This window comes from Armigeres subalbatus, chromosome 2 (genome assembly GCF_024139115.2).
Source record: "Armigeres subalbatus isolate Guangzhou_Male chromosome 2, GZ_Asu_2, whole genome shotgun sequence".
Classification (NCBI taxonomy): Eukaryota; Metazoa; Arthropoda; class Insecta; order Diptera; family Culicidae; genus Armigeres; species Armigeres subalbatus.
Window position 1 is genome coordinate 124,411,988 of NC_085140.1, and position 23,811 is coordinate 124,435,798.

Consider the following 23,811-nt stretch of genomic DNA (forward strand, 5'->3'; position numbering starts at 1 on the left):
ATGTGGAAACCAAAGGAAAGTTATAATTATTTTAGGGGTGTAATATTTCTGAGCCAAACACACTTAAAAAAATTATTTTGTAAGCATAAAAATCACGGATTAATGAAGTACATAATTCCAAATGAAAGACTCATTCTTAATCACTACTACAAAATGTATTTTAGGGATGCTTTTTTGTTAAAAATATTAACAAATCCTTTGATGAAAAGCCAAAGTGAAAGTGCTATTTTCATTTCACACCTTTTTTCATGCGAATTCTTTTTAGGCTTAAAATGTAAAATGGTCCGCATTAAAAATCAATTTAGTGCACAGAAAAGTCGCAAAACCGAATAATAGAATTCATTATGGAACCAAAAATTTCTACTACATAATTTCTGGAAAAACATGGTGGTGCTATTTTTTATTTTGCTCAGTGTGTCTCTCTTGTTTCTACCGGGTCGTATCAACAAGTAACGATAACTTTATATAGAACCATAGATGTGCATAAAACATGAAGCTTCGTCAAGATTTCCCATTGCATACGATCATTCCGTTATGCTTCGAGAAGCACAAACAATGCTCAAGACAAATTAAGCAATTTTTCAGTGCTATGTAGTTTGACACACCAAATCGACCGAATTCACGATTGAATTATGACTGTATCAAGTTTATCAAAGTCAATCTTTTTATCGAATTCTATAAAGTCATCTTAACTATGTCATTGATTTTTTTTGCTGAATCTATTTCCACTACATTCAAATGTTTTCGATCAAACAATCACTCAACACCTTTGAAGGCTATGAAAAAACTTTATGATAAAGTTTCAAAACTGTTGCCCGACGACGATTGCACGAAACTACTACTTTTATAATCGATGCCTACGCGATCACATCAATCAGCTCCCATTTATTTGCATTCAATTAACACCGCATTAAATGGCCGATCAAACACATACCGGACGCAATTCCTGCTGTAATAAAAGGGGAAGTTGATATGATGATGGTAGAACTCTCACAGCTAGTAAACTTGCGTAAACAGCTTAAAATTTTTGTATTCACTCCTTCCTGCTCTAGTTCCGCAATGCGACCACCATTAATTTTCGATAATTTTATTTACATTTTAAACTTGCACTTGCTCGGTGAGTGCCATTACCGTCGTCATCCGCACAATAATTGACACTACTGTTTCAACCTTATCAGCGTTCAATTATTTACGGCTAGTTCACTTCTTTTTGAGAAAACACTTCTTAAGCGACGCAACGTGATAAATGCGAACCGGTAAAATATCTTCCACCACCCACACCATTTTCACGGGTAGCGCTCACTGTCGTACTGATACAGGTCGGGTTTGGTGATAATCACAATAAACAGGAACTTAGTAGTACCTGATAGGTAAACATAAAGGTAACTGGTTTAAATCGGATACTCTACCGCTCCTCCAGGCTATCCTGTTCCTCTTTGTAGCGCTGTTCGGCCCGATTGTCCGCTCCGGTTTGTAGTTTTCGCTTGATATCGGCCAAGTCCAGGTTCTTCTCCAGATTGGTGAACTCCTGCAATTCTTGCAGTTCCTCTTCCAGCTCTCTACATCTGTGGACGAAGAACGAGACCGATAAACAGATTCATTACAGTTTACAGATGACTTGTTAACCATGTCTACCGAGCTTAAAATAGATTTCGTAATAAAACATGTGAAAAACAGGATCGAAAAAGAGAGAAAATCTTTTAGCAATTCTTTGACTTCGATGCAACGCTGCACTTACATAGCAGATACTGGGTGTTACATCGGAGGAGATCACTAAAACTAGTTGCCAAGAACTTTGGCGCAGACAGCGAAGAACACCGTACTGCGATGGGTAGACGATCGGGAGCGACTGTCTTCATCGCGTCAAACGTAGTTGTAGAATTTCTTACCTGAGAGGGAGATATGTAACCTGCGTCGCTCAACACAACTGCATCGTATAAATTAAAACTGCGTTGTGCTCAGCTGTCTTGTGGGTCGGCTTGAATTGATGGATGAACTTGGATCTCAGCTTTGCTGCACTTTCGGCAAACCCATACCCACACTGAACACATCGGTTCTAGTCTGCACGGAGTTGACGACAACGACATCACGAGCAAGTGTACGGGCGAGGTGAATGAAATGCAAAGAAATGCAAAATAAATAAATAAAAAATGCTGATGGGACCACCTAGCAGTGGTTTGATTTGGAAGATACCGTTGGCAGGTCACAAATCGATATTGAATTATGTGAGCATTATTGTTTAACAGTTTCTATGAACATAATGAATGAAAACTAAATCATCCCTCGGATTGAATTTTATTAAGGTTTCAAGTTGCCCCACAATCACTATACAAACGACTCTCCACATCTCGATGTTTTATATCTCGATATCCCTCCCTATGTCGATGGTACTTTCAATATCGAGATGTGGAGATGCGACTGTATACGTTTCTTTAGCTTCACGGAAAAGCATACAAAACTAATAAACTTTCCATTTCGGGCAGCAGGGACTATGTCCAAGGGCTTGACGATCCCTCCCCAGGCCATCTGCGAGTTGTGGAGCTTGCCTAGGATGTGGTGGGGTTTGACAGTGGGCCCTGTTAAACCTCTATAAAAAGCTGCATGTATCCGCAAGTAGGCCTCAATTAAAGCGACCGTGCTGCCGCTCAAAGCGCACAAGCCCAAGTCCTGGTGTTAGGTGGGACGCTAAACAGCCCTGACACGACGGCCCTCCGACGAGACAGGAGGTTTGCGCAGGCCCAATAAGCCGCCTAGAAAACCAATCATTACGAACAATATAAGAGATTATCTCTTGCGACTCGATATAATCGGCAAAGACCTAGGCGACGAATAAAGGATCACGATTGGAAGCTTGGAACATGGAACTGCAAATCGCTAGGTTTCGCAGGTTGCGACAGGATGATCTACGATGAATTACATCCCCGCAACTTCGACGTCGTGGCGCTGAAGAAGATTTGATGGACAGGACAGAAAGTGTGGAAAAGCGGCATCGAGCGGCTACCTTCTACCTAAAGCTGTGGCACCACAAACGAGCTGGGAACCGGCTTCATAGTGCTGGGTAAGATGCGCCAACGCGTGATTGGGTGGCAGCCAATCAACGCAAGGATGTGCAAGTTGAAGATTAAAGGCCGTTTCTTCAGCTATAGCATCATCAACGTGCACTGCCCACACGAAGGGAGACCCGACGACGAGAAAGAAGCGTTCTACGCACAGCTGGAGCAGACATACGATGGATGCCCACTGCGGGACGTTAAAAATCGTCATCGGTGACATGAACGCACAGGTAGGAAGGAGGAAATGTATAGACCGGTCATCGGACCGGATAGTCTACACACCGTATCGAATGACAACGGCCAACGATGCATAAACTGCAGCCTCCCGCGGAATGGTAGTCCGGAAGCACCTTCTTCCCCGCAAAATATCCACAAGGCCACATGGAGATCACCTAACCAAAAAACGGAAAACCAAACAGAATCGGTAAATTCTTCTCCGACATCACGAACGTCCGCACTTACCGCAGTGCGAATATTGAATCCGACCACTACCTCGTTGCAGTATGCCTGCGCTTGAAACTCTCGACGGTGTGCAACACGCGTCGAAGTCGGACGCCGCGGCTTAACATTGGGCGGCTACAAGACGGCAGACTAGCCCAAGAATACGCGCAGCAGTTGGAAGTGGCACTTCCAACGGAAGAGCAGCTAGGCGCAGCTTGAAGATGGCTGGAGAAATATTCGATCTGCCATTGGAAGCATCGCAACCGCTGCACTTGGCACGGTGCCCCTGGATCAGAAAAAACGACTGGTATGACGGCGAATGTGAGCAGTTAGTGGAAGAGAAGAATGCAGCATGGGCGATTGCTGCAACACCGCATGAGGGCGAACGAGGCACGATATAAACGGGCGCGGAACAGTCAAAACTCCATTTTCCGGAGGAAATAGCGCCAGCAGGAAGATCGAGACCGTGAAGAAACGGATAACTGTACCGCGCTAATAACACACGAAAGTTCTATGAGAAGTTAAACCGTTCACGTAAAGGCCACGTGCCACAGCCTGATATGTGGTGACATAAACGGGAACCTTCTTACGAACGAGCGTGAGGTGATCCAAAGGTGGCGGCAGCACTACGAAGAACACCTGAATGGCGATGTGGCAGACGAAGATGGCGGTATGGTGATGGACCTGGGAGAACGCGCGCAGGACACAATTCTACTGGCTCCGGATCTCCAGGAAATCCAGGAGGAGATTGGCCGGCTGAAGAACAACAAAGCCCCTGGGGTTGACCAACTACCAGGAGAGCTATTTAAACACGGTGGTGAGGCACTGGCTAGAGCGCTGCACTGGGTCATTACCAAGATTTGGGAGGAGGAAGTTTTGCCGCAGGAGTGGATGAAGGTGTCGTGTGTCCCATCTACAAAAAGGGCGATAAGCTGGATTGTAGCAACTACCGCGCAATCACATTGCTGAACGCCGCCTACAAGGTACTCTCCCAAATTTTATGCCGTCGACTAGCACTAATTGCAAGAGAGTTCGTGTGACAATACCAGGTGAGTTTTATGGGCGAACGCTCCACCACGAACCAGGTGTTCACCACTCGTCAAGTACTGCAGAAATACAACGTGCCCACGCATCATCTATTCATCGACTTCAAAGCCGCATATGATACAATCGATCGGGACCAGCTATGGCAGCTAATGCACGAAAACGGATTTCCGGATAAACTGGACACGGTTGATCAAAGCGACGATGGATCGGGTGATGTGCGTAGTTCGAGTTTCAGGGCATTCTCGGAGTCCCTTCTGAAACCCGCAGAGGGTTACGGCAAGGTGATGGTCTCTCGTGTTGGCTATTCAACATCGCTTTGGAAGGGTAATACGAAGAGCAGGGATTAACACGAGTGGCACAATTTCAATAAGTCCGTCCAGCTATTTGGTTTCGCTGACGACATAGATATTATGGCACGGAACTTAGAGAAGATGGAGGAAGCTCACATTAGACTGAAGAGGGAAGCTAAGCGGATCGGACTAGTCATCAACACGTCGAAGACGATGTATATGATAGGAAGAGGTACAAGAGAAGATAATGTGAGCCACCTACTGCGAGTTTGCATCGGTGGTGACGAAATCGAGGTGGTAGAAGAATTTGTGTACTTTGGGCGCACTGGTGACTGCCGAAAATTACACCAGCAGAGAAATTCGGAGACGCATAGTGGCTGGAAATCGTACGTACTTTGGACTCCGCAAGACGCTCCGATCGAATAGAGTTCGCCGCCGTACCAAACTGACAATCTACAAAACGCTAATTAGACCGGTAGTCCTCTATGGACACGAGACCTGGACGATGCTCGTGGAGGACCAACGCGCACTTGGAGTTTTCGAAAGGAAAGTGCTGCGTACTATGGTGGGTGCAGATGGCGGACGGTACGTGGAGGAGGCGAATGAACCACGAGTTGCATCAGCTGTTGGGAGAACCATCTATCGTTCACCCGCGAAAATCGGAAGACTGTGGTGGGCCGGGCACGTAGCCAGAATGTCGAACAGTAATCCGGTGAAAATGGTTCTCGACAACGATCCGACGGGCACAAGAAGGCGAGGTGCGCAGCGGGCAAGGTGGATCGATCAGGTGGAAGATGACTTGCGGACCCTCCGTAGACTGCGTGGTTGGCGACGTGTAGCCATGGACCGAGCCGAATGGAGAAGACTCTTATATACCGCACAGGCCACTTCGGCCTTAGTCTGAATAAATAAATAAATATTCCATGCGGAAAAAACTAAAAAAATCTGTAATCAAGTATCGTTCTCATAATAAAAATGAAATGGTCTGTGTTCGTATCCGCATAACTCGAAAACGGCTGGATGGATTTCATTCATTTCTACAGCAGTTACATCTGTTATAGTTTTGGCGGATTTATATGATATTTCCTTAGTCGAAAATCATCAGTAAAGTTGAGTTAATCGTGAAATACTAAAATTAAGATTCGTATGGAAATTTCGCATAGGCAGTTCACAACGCGCATTTTCGCCTACTATGCAGGACAACGTCTGCCTGGTCGACTAGTTTGAGATAAAATTTCCAAAAGTGGACTCCTTAGTTATAGAATTTTGCACTTGCTGTCTAGAAGTTTGAAACATAATTAATTCACGTAATTTTTTTCAAAAAGTGCAGCAATACATACATAAAACACTCAAATACAAGCATTTATTAGTTGAAATCAACATTTTCATGTCTGAATAAACTTTTTCTTTAGTAGACTCCCTGGGTTATTTTTGAAACTTTTTTGAAACGTTGAAACTGTGCACAGTGGTACATTTGACGAAAATCGTGAACTTTTTTTTGTTGGCCCTTTGGGGTGTTGTTTTTTTGCATCAGTGTCTTCAGGAATAAATTTTACAAAAATTTGGCGCATCGAATGACGAAAAGTGTTGGTTCCAATACAGGTGGCGCTGAAAAGTGTAACTTAAGGTCTGAGGTCTAAGGTCTCTCTCGCGGTAGAACGCTATTTTCGTACTAAATGTCTATAACTCGGAATCAGGAACGAATTTCGCTTATCCCAACTGACAATCTCTTTGAAATTTATCAAGGAATGTTCCAACAAAATTTCATGGACCTACAATTTCCCAAATTTGAATTAAGCTCTAAATACTGAACTATTGTAGAACTGAAATTTTCGCTTCTCAGTACCTCTCTCCGATGATTTGAGGCACAAAGGAACCGAATTTCGCAAAACCCAACTGACAAAAGTTTTGAATTTTTCCAACGATCATTTTGATGTAATAAAAGTATATGTCACCGCGATAAATTTTGCAGGAAGCTCTTTTACTTCAACCAAGTTTTTAAATTCCATACAAAAGTTACCATTTCGGGAGAGCAGCCAACTGCATATTTTCTTGTGGCGCACGGCACGAAAGGAGGATGAGAGCGGTAGAAAGTCCGTCAACTTTGTATCTAGCGTGACACTAGAAAAAAGCGTATTCCTCATTTGCGAACACGAGGATACCAAATATATAATTTGAAATGAAATATCGAAAATAAATAAAACAAATAAGTCAAATAGAACAAATAAGCAAAATAAAAGAAATAAAACAAATAAGACAAATAAAGCAAATAAGACAAATAGGACAAATAAGGTAAACAAGACAAATTCTACGGAAGTCCTCCAGGTATTCCTCCAGAAAGTCCTCCAGAAGTTCCTAAGGAGTTCCTTCAGAATTCCTCCAGAAGTTCTCCAGGAATTCCTCCGGAAGTTCCTCCAGCAATTCTCCTGAAGTTCCTCCAGCAATTCCTCCGGAAGTTCCTCCAGGAATTCCTCCGGAAGTTTCTCCAGCAATTCATCCGGAAGTTCCTCCGGAGGAATTCGAAGGAACTTCCGGAGGAATTTCCGGAGAACTTCGAAGGAATTCCTGGAGGAACTTCCGTATAAATTCCTGGAGGAACTTCGAAGGAATTCCTGGAGGAACTTCCGAAGGAATTCCTGGAGAAACTTCCGAAGGAATTTCTGGATAAACTTCCTAAGGAACTTCCGGAGGAATACCCGAAAGAACTTCCGGAGGAATTCTCGAAGGAACTTCCGGAGGAACTTCCGAAGGAACTTCCAGAGGAATTCGAAGGAACTCCTAGAGGAATTCTCGAAGGAACTCCTAGAGGAATTCCTAGAGGAACTGCCGAAGGAACTCCTGGAGGAACTTCCGAAGGAACTCCTGGAGGAACTTCTGAAGGAACTCCTGGAGGAACTTCCGAAGGAACTTCTGGAGGAACTTACAGAAAACTTCCAGAGAAATTCCTGGAGGAATTCCTGGAGGAGCTTCCGGAGGAATTCCCGAAGGAACTTCCGGAGGAATTTCCGGAGAACATCCGGAGGAATTTCCGGAGAACTTCCGTAGGAATTCCTGGAGGAACTTCCGGAGGAATTCCTGGAGGAATTTCCAAAGGAATTCCTGGAGGAACTTCCGAGAGAATTCCTGGACTAACTTCCAAAGGAATTTCTGCAGTAACTTCCCGTAGGGATTCCTGGAGGATCTTTCGAAAGAATTTCTGGAGGAACTTCTGAAGGAATTCCTGGAGGAACTTCCGAAGGAATTCCTGGAGGAACTTCCGAAAGAATTCCTGGAGGAACTTCCGAAGGAATTCCTGAAGGAACTTCTAAAGGAATTCCAGAAGGAACTTCCGAAGAAATTTCTGGAGGAACTTCAGAAGGAATTCCTGGAGGAACTTCCGAAGGAATTCGAGGAGGAACTTTCGAAGGAATTCCTGGAGGAACTTCCGAAGGAATTCCTGGAGGAACTTCCTAAGGAATTCCTGGAGGAACTTCCGAAGAAATTCCCGGAAAAACTTCCGGAGGAATTCTGGAGGAACTTCCGAAGGAATTCCTGGAGAAAATTCTGAAAGAATTCCTCGAGGAACTTCTGAAAGAATTCCTGGAGGAGCTTCTGAAAGAATTCCTGGAGGAACTTCTGAATGAATTCCTGGCGGAAATTTCGATGACAATTCCTGGAGGAACTTTCGAACGAATCCCTGGAGGAACTTCCGAACTTATTATTTTTCTTCTTAGTCTTATCTATCTTATTTGTTCCATTTGTTTAATTTTTCTTATTTGTCTTATTTGTCCTATTTGTCTTATTTGTCTTATTTGTCTTGTTTGTAAAAAAAACCCATATTAATCCACCTACAGTGAGATTTTGACCCTTCCTTAGTCGTAAAGAAATATTGTCAGACTCCAGTATTTAAAACGAGATAAAAGTACTCAACTTCCCACGGCGATTGAACGTATAAAGTAACAATTTAATTGCCTACCGAAAGGCGGACGCATGGAGTGACAACAAAATGAACGAATACGCACTGTACGTCATGCTGCCTATCTATCAGGCGCTCGTCGGATTAAATAGCTATTGTAACATGGTTAGTAGCAAGCGTAACGGTAGTAGCAAATACATATACTCGTAATATCCAGAGAACTCGATATTAATTAATCCAGAACTAACTTAATCAGTCATTGAATATTGTAAAACTAATCTTGTATAATACCTTCAAAATGAGTGAGATTTATATGGCAGTCAATTTCAGAATTTGCACACATACGCACACATACATGCATATAAGTGGTCTATTAGCTCACATTTGCTATTTAGCTTCCACTGAAGAAATTTTTGAAATCCATTAAAATTTTTACGTTTTTGCTTTTCTGAGAAGATTATTTGGTACATGCTTCTATATGTTCCTCAATTAAAATTAATTGTTTCTTTGAAAAAAATCAGAAAAATATGCATGTTTCCATATCATATCATTTGTCATAACTATATTTTGAATATTAAAGTAAATTATTTCCAAATACCATACATTTTATTTAATAATTCAAGAGATTTATTGATAGATTAATACGTAACACACCTGCGTAACGCATACAAAGACGAAATTGTATACACTTCCGAAGGAAGGGTCAAAAAGTTCAATATTTTCTGATTTTGATGCTGGAAGGATATTTTGAGCTTGGAACACTCAACCCAAGAAGGCATGACCGAAATCGGCAACTGTTAGTCATCGAGAGTCAGAATGTGTAAATAAGAATGTAAAAAAGAGTTCAATATTTTTTTAATTTGATGCTGGAAGGATATTTTGAGCTTGGAACACTCAACCCAAGAAGGCATGACCAAAATCGACAACTGTTAGTCATCGAGAGTCAGAATGTGTAAATAAGCGCGTGAGAAAAAGTTCAACATTTATGCTGGAATGATGTTTTTTCCTTTAGATTGCGGAAATTGGCAGGAGTAGAGGAGAAGGTGAATGTAGAGATTGTATGATGTAGAGTAAAACATGTATGCAGCTCATTTCGAAAGTTGATCTGGATAGGTCTGAATGATTGAACTAAGTATTCGTACTTGAGCGTGTATGCAGAGAGGAGTACCAATGAAGTCAGTTTTGAAACGGTTGCGTTGGTGTACGGACGTGAAGTCACGACAAATACTTTATAAGGCAGAAGCGGTAGCCACTAGACTACCGGAGCTTGTCATATGACCATTACCCTGAATTCATCAAAATTAAAAAAAACATGTACTCACTTTCTCACTCACTTTATTACTTGATTAGATTGCGTTTTAATAATTGTTGAAAATAAAACTAATCCGTCAAAAATAACATATTCAAAATAATTAAAATATGAGTCATTTAACCACCCGTCTTAATCCGGGCTACCGCGTTGTTTAGAAGCAGGGAATCTCTACTTTCTCGCCTCATCCCGGCCAAATGCGTACTTTAAAAGAAGTTATTTACTCTTTTATCTTATTCTCCGGGCAAATGCGTGTTTTGAAAGAAGGAGACATTCACTCTTCCGCATTATTCCGAGCAAGTGCATGCTTTAAAAGAAGGTGCCATTTACTCTTCCGGGCAGATGCGTGGTTTTAAAAAAGGAAGCATTATTCTGGAGAAGCGGATGCTTTGAAAGAAGGTGTCATTTACTCTTTCGCATTAGTTCGGGCAAATGCGTGCTTTAAAATGAGGAGGCGTTCACTGTTTCGCATGAAGAGCCCCGCGCATAGGATTCGTTTGCGTTGCATTTGACAGTTTTCCCATCGGAATATGTGCCAAACGCAAGGCAAACGTATCCTATGTGCGGGTCTCTTTATTCTGGGCAAGCACGTGTTTTAAAGGGCGTCATTTACTCTCCCATCTTATGCCGGGCAGATGCGTGCATTAAAATAAGGAGAAATTCACTCTTTCGCATTATTCCAGGCAAGCGCGTGCTTCCAAAGAAGGTGTCATTTATTCTCCCTCCTTTGCGTTTTTTTTCGGGCAATTGTGTGCTTTAAAAAAAGAGGAATTCACCCTCTCGCATTATTCTGGGCAAGCACGTTTTACAGTGACCGGCATAATAAAAAGCCCACTCGTCGTTTTTAATACAAAATGGTCAACTTTGGAGATCTAGATCTCGTTTGCTTATGAACCAATTTTGCTGAAAATTTGACCAGAGCTCAGATATAACTTGAATTTTATCACACCTGAGTTTCGACCATATTGATTCATAGGGTAAAAAGCTATTGCGGTAATACAAAAATGATTTTTTTGACAAAAAAATATTTTTTAAATATCTTGAATTCTATAGGTTGTAAACTGATGATTTATTCAGCAAAAACGCGTATTTTGGCAATATAAAAAAGTTTGTGGAATATGCTTGTACACTAAAAGTTGTAGTTTTCAAGATATTTGAAAATAATGTTTTTGCCAAAAAAATCGTTTTTGTATTACCATGATAATTTTTTACCCTATGAATCAATATGGTCGAAACTAAGGTGTAGTAAAATCTGTTATATCTAAGCTCTGGTCAAATTTTCAGCAAAATTGGTAATAAACGCAATCGAGATCTAGATCTTCAAAGTTGACTATTTTGTATGAAAAACAACAAGTGGGCTTTTTATTATGCAGGTCACTGTACAAGAAGGTGACATTTACTGTCCCATCTTATTCCGGGCAAGTGCATAATTTGAAAGAACAAAGTAATTTACTCTCGACTTGTCCCGGATAAGTGCGTGTATTGTATTTATGCATTAACATTATTTGTTGCTGAAGATATTTATATCAGTTCCATAGACAGGACATGCATTGAATAAAAGAAATAATTGCTTATACTTAAAGTCACATCACGTTTTCACAAATTTCTCGTGAAGGTTTAGAAGTCAGATTTGCTTTCATTCTCTCCGCTGGTCTCTATATAAACACCGTCTCTAGCAAGGTCTGTGGCATATGCTCTTTCGCATTATCCAGTGCGCTTCCGGCTCAAATATTAGGATAATTGTTAGCATATGCAAAAGTAATAATCAAAATTATTGCGTAATAAATTCATATGATTTTCGGGGTAATGGCCTTTCTGGGTAGTGGGGTATTCGGGGTAGTGGAATATTCGGGGTAGTGACCTTTCGGGGTACTGGCATTCGGGGTAGTGACATTCGGGGCAGTGACATTCGGGTTAGTGTCATAGAACCACATACACACACGCTCACACATACACACAGACAGACATCATCTCAATTCGTCGAGCTGAGTCGATTGGTATATAGCACTATGGGTCTCCGGACCTTCTATCACAAAATCGTCTTGGAAGTGAATATATAGCCTTTTCGTTACACCATGGTGTACGAGATAGGCAAAAACTTTTGAAAAACGATCTGATATATCATGCTAAGTGGTTCATCGTAAAAGGAATAATCAATAAGAAACTGACAAAAACCTATCTCAGAATTATGAAGAAATTGACAAGATAGAAATGAGTGTTCATGTTCTTCAATAGACATGTTTTGTGTGCGTCATGGTTCAGAATCGATTAATGACTACAAATCCCTTTCTCATAACACTTGTTTAAAGAATGTGTAAGAGTGTAATGTATGCCATTCATTAAGGTCTTGAACATATCCGAAAAATAATGTTATTAGTCTTTAAACGTTTCTTTAAATGTTTTGTTCTCAACAACATTTGCTAATGAAAATAAAGCCCATCTAGATAGACATAGAATTAATTTCAAATAAACGTCCCTAGATCTAGAATTTTAATTATTAAATTAACACCTAAAACTAAATCCGCGCAAATCCCTAAAAACTTTTTATTCAAATCCGCGCCAGATCCGCGAAAACCGCGGAAATCACGAAATCCGCGTAGTCGTAACAACCCTGGTCTTACTAGCAAGGGTACTTTCAAACACAGAACACAGAAGAAACCTCCAACGTAAACTTGGACGTTTTAAAAAGATATTATAAACAAAAACATAAAATCGTCGCATCGACCTTTCCGCGCTCCGAAACGAAACCCAATAACTAATGTAAACAAACGATCATGCAGTGCGATGAATCCGACTGTGATGCTTGACTGTAGCGTCTATAAATATGTGTATAATGGCTGGGCTGTATCCCACATTTATAGATTTATAGACAAATCTGATCTACTGCACGGTGTCAAAAATAGAATCAATCCCATAACTCATACGCACGGGGCACTGCTGTTCGTCTTTCCATTCAGAGGTTCAGAACAGATGTTTCCGGCTCGACTAATAAGGTGTTATTGTTGGTGTCTTCGCTAATCATCATGAATCAGTCATTTTATTTGAAGAACAGGGAAAATGCGCATTGCCCCATTTTTTGTTATTTATTAAAAATACGTTATTTCATGTCAGAACAGTGGCAACGACTGACAATTTAAAAAAAAAACAAGTTATAACTTTATATATAACAACTTTCAAACATCTGTTGCTGTTCGTGTTCGATCGATTTTTCATGGATAAAACTCTTTCTCAAGAGTTATTATCTTAGATGAATCAAACGTGTGTGAAAGATACTCAACAAGAGGAATACATTTCTTTGATTGATCATCTCGTGAACGTCTGGCGGCTCACAGGCGATGAGATCGCATATAAATTTTGAAATATTCAACATTTTCCTATTAAGTGCTTTTGAGAGGTATTAAATCTAAAAGATTGTGATAATGATGGTGTCAGTTTGAAATCAGAAGGATTTGTCGATCTGTCCAATATATAAAAAAACAAGATAGAAAGGCGGTCCATTATTTGAATTGTGTCCGATGGGTGTCGTACGAAAGGCTGAAACACATAAGGCTGAACTCAATAGGATTAAAGTCTTACATTAGCATAGCATTAGCATTAGCATTCTTCTTCTTCTTCTTATTGGCATTACATCCCCACACTGGGACAGAGCCGCCTCGCAGCTTAGTGCTCATTAAGCACTTCCACAGCTATTAACTGCGAGGTTTCTAAGCCAAGTTACCATTTTTATATCATGAGGCTAACACGATGATACTTTTATGCCTAGGGAAGTCGAGACAACTTCCAATCTGAAAATTGCCTAGACCAGTAACGGGAATCGAACCCAGCCACCCTCACCATGGTCTTGCTTTGTAGCCGCGTGTCTTACCGCACGGCTAAGGAGGCCCTAAGGGCTAAGGAGAGCTTTAGCATTAATACGGTGTAATTCGTAGATTGGACACTAGTGGATAATCATGTTTTACTTTTGAGATCCTTATCTAGAATTCTATCAGAAATCAAGAAGGAGTGGTCCTTGATTCCAGTCTTAAACAAAATAACAAAAGCATGAGGATTATTACTCCGATGGGCCACGCCCATCTTCACCGTAACTAAGGAGAGGTAGGAAGTGTTGATGTGGTACTTACTTAACGAGAGGCCACCGACTTAGCGACACCTCATAAATACCACGGAGTTGGATAATGAGGAAGGTATTCGTTGAGTCAGGATTTGCCTGTAGCTGGCAATGTAACCAGTAGAGGCGCCTCGTCCATACGTTCTACCTGTTCATGGAACAGGTAACCATTTTAGTTAAGAAGTAGGAAACTAATGTCCCTTACAATTAATTTCTCTAGCAATTAATTATTAGGGCAAATAATTGCCCAGTGAAATTTTTAAACAAAGTTTCACGTAATATTTCCAATGATGGTTTAATATCTAACGAAACAAAATATTTCGTAGACAGATCAAATCAACGCCACATGCTTGGCGTTTGGCGATAGCAGCACACCACATCACATAGAAAGCTTTTGCCAGTCGTACGATTCATAATAAAGAACCAACAGCAGCGCTGCCAGAAGTCGAATTTAAAGTCTTACGCCATGACAGAAGTTTTGAAACAATTTCATCCTTGGTATTGCGAGAAGATAGAAAAATTCGAACGAGGGTCCGACGGTCGACCGTCGGAAAGTTGTTCCACAAACGTCAAATCACTTGATGCACGGAAAATAATGTTGGTTGATTTTTCGGTGTGAATGTCGGTTCTTCTTCTTCTTCTTATTGGCATTACATTCCCACACTGGGACAGAGCCGCCTGCAGCTTAGTGTTCATTAAGCAATTCCACAGTTATTAAGTGCGAGGTTTCTAAGCCAGGTTACCATTTTGCATTCGTATATCATGAGGCTAGCACGATGATACTTTTATGCCCAAGGAAGTCGAGACAATTTCAAACTGAAAATTGCCTAGACCGGCACTGGAATCGAACCCGGCCACCCTCAGCATGGTCTTGCTTTATAGCCGCGCGTCTTATCTGAATGTCGGTTATTGAATTCAAATAAAATATGTAACTTTAAACGAGTGTTACATTCCGCTATATATTTTGGAGTAAGTTTTATGGTACTTTCAAGGCATTTCGGAACGTATTTATGCTATTTTAAACATTTTCGACTTCTATAATATTCTTGATATCAAGGAATGTCAACACTTTTCGCACAGTGCATGTCATCGAAGTTTCCGACACTCAGTCTTCTTCTTCTTCTTTGCTCCGCAAAATTAGAAGTTTTCTGTTCTCGCAATATGCTCACTTGTTCTCCACACTGATAAAAAATACACGTTCGATTCATGTTTTTCGGAATATGGATATTTTCAATCCGCTTACATCATCAAGTCTAGTGCAATCCACATCAACACGAAGTTTTTCACACTCTCAGATCAAATGTCAATGTTTATGACAAAATCCATTACTGATACACTACATTATGATATGCATATCCTTGAATATTCATAACAAATACACGTTCGACTCGTGTGTTTCAAAATGTGGACATTTCATTCCATGTTAAACCATCAAGTATGGTGTATTTCACATAACTGAGATGTTCTTCGCAAACACAATTCAAACATCAATGTAAATAGAAAATTCCATACTTGATACACCACGATGTCATATGTTTATCTAAAACATGTTATGAATCCATTCAAACGAATTTCAGTATGCATTTAGGTGAACAATGTGTCATTATTTCAATAAAATCGCACATGTTCAAGTATGTTTCGAAAGAGTTGCAATTAGCAGCTGTAGTGAACTAACTTTACATTAAATTTCACTTCTATAAAGAAGAAAAATACCATGTTTGATTATTTATTATGAACAATTTATTCGTGTTTCCATAATTGTTAAATCACAAATGTAAAACGATAGTGGAAGGAAGGCAATTTATTATTCAGTAACCTGAGCAGTGACCAGGAGGCAGAAGGCACTGAAAGCTTCCGTAAGATGTGGATGAGGCAAATAAATAAATAAAATAAGGCAAAACTGCTAATTCAGGTAAACACAAGTACAATATTTGTTTTAATTAATTTAAACAATATATTTATGAATGCCTACAAATCTAAAGATTTTCTCAAAATCTACTTTTATTTAACTTCCGTCTAAAAATCGTTTCATGTTGTAAGTGAACGAGAAAAAAGTCCATTTTTTGGTTTTCCAATTAATAATTTATTTCAATTGATACATCTGGAACGCGATTTCCTTTGGGTTTGAAATTAATACTAACACAAAAAGAAAACTTAATGAATTTAATATATAAGTATAAATATTTCTCTACAGTTCTAAAATTTTATTATTTCTAAATTAATGTTCTTTTCTGGACTAACTGGCTGACCCGCTGTGACTCCTCATTCACGTTTAGTTGATTCGAAGAATACTAATCTGGTACTTTTTTATGTATTGCATGTTCCCTTCCTGCTTCCGCGTGGGTATCAATAAAGAGGATGACGTGATATTTACTGATATACGCCGAAGATGAATCCTCAATACCAGCTTCTTCCGACTACCCTTTACGATGTACGCACTTCGTGACGATTTCCCGCTGGTAGGCATCAGCACCGAAGCGATCACGTTCATCGACACCAATTCTTTTAAATGGAATTTAACTTGTTGGTTATCTGTGGATAAGAACCTGATTCATCGATTGCAGATGTCAGAAGATTAAAGCACTTACCTGCTCGTGAACAAACTCTTCGACCGCAGCTAGTAAAGGTGTTTTATGGAATTCAGTTTTTAAATATAATAAATACAATCTCCGCTTCGGCTGCAATTTTTATCAACTTGATCTCATTTTATTTTATAGGTCCGGAATGCGATTTCCGTCAGAGGTTCGAAAACCAAAGAAAGATGCTTTCCTATATACTTCAACTGTTGATTCGTTGAAGTTATAGCAAAAAATATGTTTGTGGAAATGGAATTCGATCCGATGACGGAAATCGGACTCCGGACGATTATGCAATTATCATCATTATTTAAATATGGAAGAAACACTAAATTCACTCGTTAATACAAATGAAATTCAACACGATTATACTTCGATGTCATATATATTAAACAAGTGAAAATGTCAAGTCAAGCAAACTGAATTCTATTTGCTTTACACGTTAATACCTTTTGTGGTTTGTTTATAAACAAATGATGAGTTTCTGGTGAGCGATGTCATTTGTTTTACACGTGAAATTGATTTGCTTTGACAACATGCGCAAATTCATGTGTAAAACACACGGCCCTCTCGTGTATTTTTTTTTATAGTGCACGCGCGTCGCGCGGAGAACCAGCGTGAGCGTTGCCAGCTTTCTTCGTTTCCTCATCATCCTCTTTCGAATGCGAAGCAGGCACGTTTGGATGCAAGTTCTGCTATGTTGCGCCGGAGTCCAACCCGTTCGACGCGCTGCGAGAACAATCAACGACGCGACGTACCTTCGGTTAGACTCGGTCGGAGTGTCGGGCTGTGCTTTACCGAAGCGCACGCTTTCGTTCACACTTCTGATGATTGGGAACGGTTTGTTTTCCTTTTTCTCCTGATGATTATGTATCATAAACAATTCAGCATCAAGAACAATATTAAATTAATTTTGAGTTTTCAAAAGAGACATCAAAATTCGATTATTGAATTATTTAATGTTTTTTTTTCAAATAATCAAAATCAATCAACTTAGAAAAAAAGGCTTAGGGTAATTCGCCAAATGTTGAACGGCTAATTTCTTCGCATATTGTTGAACGCACGTGCATTTCTTATGGGAGTTCATCAATAGGCGACAAAACTAGCCGTTCAACATTTGGCGGTTTCCCCTAGTTTTCACAAAATTTGAAAAACTAAATAACTCGAAAACATTTCAGTGGACTCAATCTGGGGTCGCATCAAATGATGATACTGATAATGGTCAATTACATTTCATTAATAACAACAAAAAATTTGAGAGTTTTTGAATGCTAGAGGCGATGGGTCCTGTACGCCCGAATGGTGGAAAAAGCCGATTTTAAAGATCTATATTCTGAGCAATAGCCAGTTATCGTCAACTGTTACCAAGTTAGATTTCGGACGACTTATGAGAGTTTTCAACTTAAAGTGCATCTTAATTTAAAACATTTTTGGAACAAAAGAGATTAATAAGCTATTTAAAGTTTTGCAAATCCTTTTCTATTTAAATTGTTTTTTTATTATGTTTGGTTATGTTGTACAAGAAAAGGTTGTAATATTAGATTATATACACAACTTTCATTCGAAACCACTTGATGCATATTTTCTTAGCAGACTGGTAGAACATGTGTACCAAAAATTCACGAGACGCCCTTGGTAACCGTGGTAGATCTTACCCCGTAACACACCATGTAAAGGTAGCGTTACGGGTTTCAAAAGGATTAAAGTCTCACAAGGCTGAAAGTAACAGAAGGCTGTAAAGTATCAGAAGGCTAAAATCTGTGGGATGCAATGACAAGTTGAGTAGTTGAATAGTGAATATTGAATGAAAAACCCTGATTAATCCACCTAGCGGTAATGGTGCCTTTCTCGTGCATTATAAACTAGTATTTTGGCCATTACTCTTGAGCCCATAGTCCGATCTGGCCAATTTTAAATAGGAAACAATGGGAGAGTATTCTGCATCGAATGCAACTTGTTGCGAGTAAATCGGTATGAGATAAATACCTATAAGATAAGAAGAAGAAAGAAGGAAGAAAAGAGAAATATTGAAGAGGGTAGTTGGATGGAAGACGGAAGAAGGAAGAAGAAAAATGGAGAAACGAATAAGAAAGAAAGAAGAAGGAAAAATGGAAAAACGAATAAGGAAGAAAGAAGAAGGAACAAGGAAGAAGGAAAAAGTAAAGGAAGGAAGAAAGAATAAAGAAGAAGGAAAAATGAACAAGGCAAGAGGAGGAAAAAGAAGGAAGACGAAAACAGAAAGAAGGAACGCGGAACAAGGAGGAAGAAGCAAGAAGAAAGAGATAAGAAGAATGAAGGAAGAAGATAGAAGAATGAATGATTAAAGAAATAAGGTTGAAAGAAAGGAGAAGGAAGAAAAAAAGAGAGAAGAAGCAAGAAAGTAGGAGGGGAAAAATAAAAACGAATAAGGAAAAATATAGAAGAAAGAAGGGAAAAAGAAAGAATAAAGAAAAAATAAGGAAGAAGGAAGAAGATAGATAGAAGACAGAAGATAAAAGGAAGACAAAAGAAGGAAGATGGAAGAAAGAAGAATTCTCAGTCAGTCTCAGTCGGTCAGAGGAAAAAATTAGAAGGAATAAAAAAGAAAATATAAAAAGGAAAAAGATCTAAGAAATATAGAAGGTAGAAAGAAGAAAAGGAAGAAAGAAAGAAGAAAGAAGAAGAAAAACGGAAGAAGATAGGAAGATAGAGAAACGAAGGATGAGGGAAAAAAGGAAGAATGATAAAAATAAAAGGAACAAGGAAGTGGGAAAAAGAACAGCGAAGAGAAAAGAAGAAAGAAGGAAAAAGGAAGACGGATGAAAGAGAATAAAGAGGGAGGAGAGAAAGAAGAATAAATAACAAAAATGTTAAAGTTAGCTTTGTGAGCGAAGGCGTAGGATTGCCAACCCAGAGATGGCGAGTTCGCAAGAATGCAAGAACCAAGAACAATAAAAGTATTGTTTCTTTCTATGCTTCTCCCAAATTTCTTGTGCAGTATGGATAAAATGAAAATTCTGAATCAAAATTGAAAGAAAATAAGGAGTCGAAAAGGAGTCTGGTTTATATTTGTTAGTGCCCCCATTTACGTCAAATGGAAATTCTTCCATTAAAATCTGTTTGTCTCGATGTTTCAGCCTTTTGTTATTCCATCCTTATGTAAGAGTGCCGGCATTCGTGTTTAGCCTTATGTAGAAATCCCCTACGACAGATTATTAAAAAAAAAGCAGCAATAGAACAAAAGCACTCACCGTTTCTCGTAATCGATAAAGTTGGTCGGCGTCTCCCCGGTCGACGACCGGCGTGAACGCCGTTTGGCTTTCAGCGTGCCGGGGTGTGAATTTCCGCGCCAGGCTCTCCGGCGATCGCTCGTCGAAGTCGGCCAACTCGCTGGAAATGAACTCGTCACTGTTGCTGAGGGCACCCATCGACATGATCCGGCTGCCCTGGGCGTCACCGAGCGCACCTTTCGGGCCAACCACCTGGATTGCTATCGCAGTTGGCCAACTCCGGTCGTAGGGTGGAGACCGTTCCGCCGACGATTCGATGGACGAGTTCGTCTGATTGCCCGAGTACGAGCTGGGTCTGGCCAGTAATGGTGGCGGCGGAGGCATTAGGTGAGAGTCCGCTTGGGATGGTTCTACATAGACGATCGGTTTAGAAATGCTAGAAGTGGCCGAAGGGCACCAGGTTCGACGGCGAGATTTATCGAATTTGATGTAGTTTTGGGAGTTGATGATCTGGTTGGCCCGCATCGTGATTTCGTTTTGCAGTTGGAGGGTTTTGATGTTACTGTTTTTGTTCTGCTCGGATTTCAGTTGTTCCTGAAGACGTTTGATTTCACGTTCCAAACGTTTCATCATGACCGAATCCGACAGGACTTCGTTCACTTTGGGTTTGTTTTTTATTGTTTTGGCCCGCATGGCGAAGCTCAGCGTGTAGTAGCTTTCGTCAAGGGCGGCGGGCGTGATGTTGCAGATCATAGTGGTGACGGCATTTCCTCCCAGGGATGCTTGCAATATTCGCGTTAACTTAGAGTCCCTGTAATTGATATACTTGAGGTTGTCAGCACTCTCCGCATTTTCACTGAGCTTCTGGATGACACAACTCAGAGAAAGTAAGCTTTTATTGATGTGAGCACCTTCTATGAAGCGCGATCCACTCGTTCCGGTCTGGTTTGCTCTTTCGCTTCCTGCCAGATCCACAAGGTTCAGCGTGCTGCTCTGTACCGCGTCATTCTCGTCTCCTTCTTTTCGATCGATCAAGCGTGACTCGATCGTTATTCGAAATATGGTGTGCGATCGACTGGACCGTTCGTTCATGTTTGTATCGCCAATTTTTCGCATTTTATTGCCTTCCTCCAAATATTGCATTATCTGTTCCGGACAATTGGTAATAAATTCCTTTATAGTTTAAAGACACATCCCCATATTGAGTTTCGAAGATCTTGAGCATACAAATTGCTCTTGTCCAGCAGATCAAAAACTTTTCGTTGTAGATCTCGATGAAGCCAACCCCTGATCAAGAACTGGCGATCTTTTATGTTTTCCATCTCCTTGAATATTTCGCCAGCCGCCAGAGGGACAACCCCCGGTTCCTGGCCCTCGCCCATCATCGTATAGGTCTTTCCGGAGGACGTTTGCCCGTAGGCAAAGATAGTACCGTTTATTCCATTGAGCGTAGACAATATGATGGGACGACACACCTTCTCGAACAACTCCCGTGTCGGAACGGTTTCGTCAAAGATGTGATCTGCGGAGGAGGAAATGGTGGTAGCCTGTTTTAGATTCATGCTTTTATTGCTTTTAGTTGGTGCATCTCTCAATAATTTTTCGGAAGAATCATTTTATATTGCGGATTTATTTTACTTCGAGTAAATACAAATAAATTATTTGTGTAAAATTTATTGAATTTTTTAATCTGAGGCCTGAATGTTATCCTTCTTGATATAATTATGTTTTAAATTAAAACTAGCTTAAAAAACATTCATTACCAGCCCTGTCCGTGTCTTTCTGGCGAAAGAGCCTTCGTTTTGTAAAATATTCCATAAATAGAATTTATGTCACCCGAGGGGAGGAAAATAAATACTAACCAAACACAAATGGATCCCCATTTCCTTCGACGGGGCTGATGGTATTTCCCCGGATCCGCCAGTGCGACGATTGTTTACTTTCCTTCTCCCGTTTGATCAACGGTCGGACCTTGATCGAGACCGTGATATTATCGGCCATCGTTGCACTTGCACCCGAACTAAAACCACAAACTTGCACGGATTTTCCCCCAAACGAACACTATGCCGAGCACCTGTTTCTTCAACAATGGAGATCACGTTTTTGTTTTCTGCACTTTAAACAAAGAACCGTTTTTTCCTCAACCGGCAACGCACATTTTTTTTATATCCCTTCCCAACAGAAACACTTTATTTTGGCCCCAACGTTGCGACGCTTTTCAAATTCTCAAACACAATCATCGATTCGCGTTTGTCAACCGAATTTAAAACGAAATATTCACTGCACAATTTACTAATATTTTAATGTTTCCACTACAAATTATTATTCTTCATGAAATCGCGAAATTAAACCGCACAAAACACAACAAAAATTCACTCCTTTTACTTTGCGGGATATTTTTAAACTGAGCCAACCGAAAAAACCGTCCATCGAGAAACGAAACAAAAGCACAAAGCGAAAATTGTAAAACGAGCAAACGCATCGCAGTTGCGTGACGGCAAAACAAACGCTTTGAAATGTTTCACGTGATGACTGGCGAAAAAATGGATCTATTTTTGAGGAAGGCGAGAGCGTTGAAACGAAAGAACGTTAAAAGACTTCTCAAAAATTCTAGAAGTAATTTATTTAAAAACAGTTATTAGTACGGGTTTGGACATTTTTAATACTGTGAATAAACCGAAACATAAAAAAAAATTGAAATTTCAATTATACGTCCGCAGTGCAAAAGAATTCCAACCCCGCACTGATAACAAGCTGGTTCATGTCAAACAGATTTGTTGGCTGGTATAAATAATAAGAATGCTTTCAAGTTCCTAAATAAATTGTCTAATATTATATCGTGTTCAATAAAATGAATAAATTACAAATTTAAAATCAGTATTTTACCAAATCTTTACGAACGCACAGGATAAAAATCTTTCGAATCAACAGTCAAATTTAAAATACCATAATAGAAAATTTACAATCTTTTTAACATTCAAATAATCGTAGTTTACATAATAACATTGCACAAGGTGACAATTTTGTTTTAAAGCTAAGCTAATACCTCCCCCACGCCTAGTCTAATCGCAAGACCCATCCGCCGGTCCGTCCCGCCAGCGCTCGTTCACCTTGGAACAGTCGAATTCCGGTTTCCCAATTTTCACGTTGACCCGATTGTGCATCCGACACAGCCACTGAGACAACGTATGCTGGGACTTGGTTTCCGGTGGCGAGTTCTTCAATCTGAAAACGAATGTGTGTCCATGATTACGGGGATCAGACTAATCCGATGGGTGCTTACTCTTTTTGAAAATCTTCCGCACAGTACCCGCAGGGGTACACTTTGGAGAATGCTTCAAAGAATTGCCGAATGTTGGTTCGATCCTGCGACGTGGGTTCGTCCGGGTAATAGGCTGCCATAGTATGCAGCAGGCCCCAGGTGTGTCGCCCGAGGCGATCCTTGTCCAGGGGGCAGTGTTTCGGTGGGTTACCTGTTTCTGCCGAGGTGGGTTTACTGGTGGTTGTTACTTCGGATGGAGGTGGTTTTAAACTTGTGGACAGGGCTTTCCGTTGCATCTTGGACCAAGATTTGAAATCCGTACATGTCCGGCATGGAACTGCTTCCTTGGCCGTCCCTGGCTGATGATCTTCCGGTGATGGCATTGTGTGTAGTTAGGAAATCTATGAAATAAAATTATTTATTTAGGATGAAGTGGAAATGCCGGTAGCGAAGCATTCACACTCATGAACACAAAACATCATCACGTTAATGACGTAATTTTAATCATGACTGATGAAATCTCAGGATGAAATGTTTCTTTGTTTACCGCACGAGGGGTGATTGATTTGCTTATTTTGCTTTTGTTTCGTCAAAATTTTTATTTTCAATCTTCTTTTGCTG

The 23,811-nt window shown here is 40.3% G+C and overlaps 2 protein-coding genes across 2 annotated transcripts; both read right to left on the bottom strand.

Moving 5' to 3' along the window:
* Positions 1-1,405: 1,405 nt before the first annotated feature.
* Positions 1,406-22,359, bottom strand: LOC134209220 (uncharacterized). Its single transcript, XM_062685211.1, is given in 6 exon segments — positions 1,406-1,565; positions 19,950-20,088; positions 20,165-21,107; positions 21,109-21,213; positions 21,215-21,450; positions 21,791-22,359. Coding segments are annotated over 6 exon segments (1,722 nt in total). The 5' UTR covers positions 21,930-22,359.
* Positions 22,360-22,886: 527 nt separating this feature from the next.
* LOC134215071 (FAD-linked sulfhydryl oxidase ALR-like) lies at positions 22,887-23,654 on the bottom strand. The gene is made up of 2 exons (XM_062694321.1): positions 23,212-23,654; positions 22,887-23,153 (listed from the first exon to the last, which is right to left on the bottom strand). The coding sequence occupies exons 1-2, from the start codon at positions 23,571-23,573 to the stop codon at positions 22,991-22,993; spliced, it is 525 nt and encodes a 174-aa protein (XP_062550305.1). The 5' UTR covers positions 23,574-23,654; the 3' UTR covers positions 22,887-22,990.
* Positions 23,655-23,811: the final 157 nt, after the last annotated feature.

What these genes read in the sequence shown, in the direction of transcription:
- LOC134215071 (XM_062694321.1), bottom strand. Translation starts at nt 23,573, where the DNA reads ATGCCATCACCGGAAGATCATCAGCCAGGGACGGCCAAGGAAGCAGTT. An exon ending in GCGGAAGATTTTCAAAAAGA is followed by an intron (nt 23,154 to 23,211) that starts GTAAGCACCCAT and finishes ATTCGTTTTCAG; the next exon opens with ATTGAAGAACTCGCCACCGG.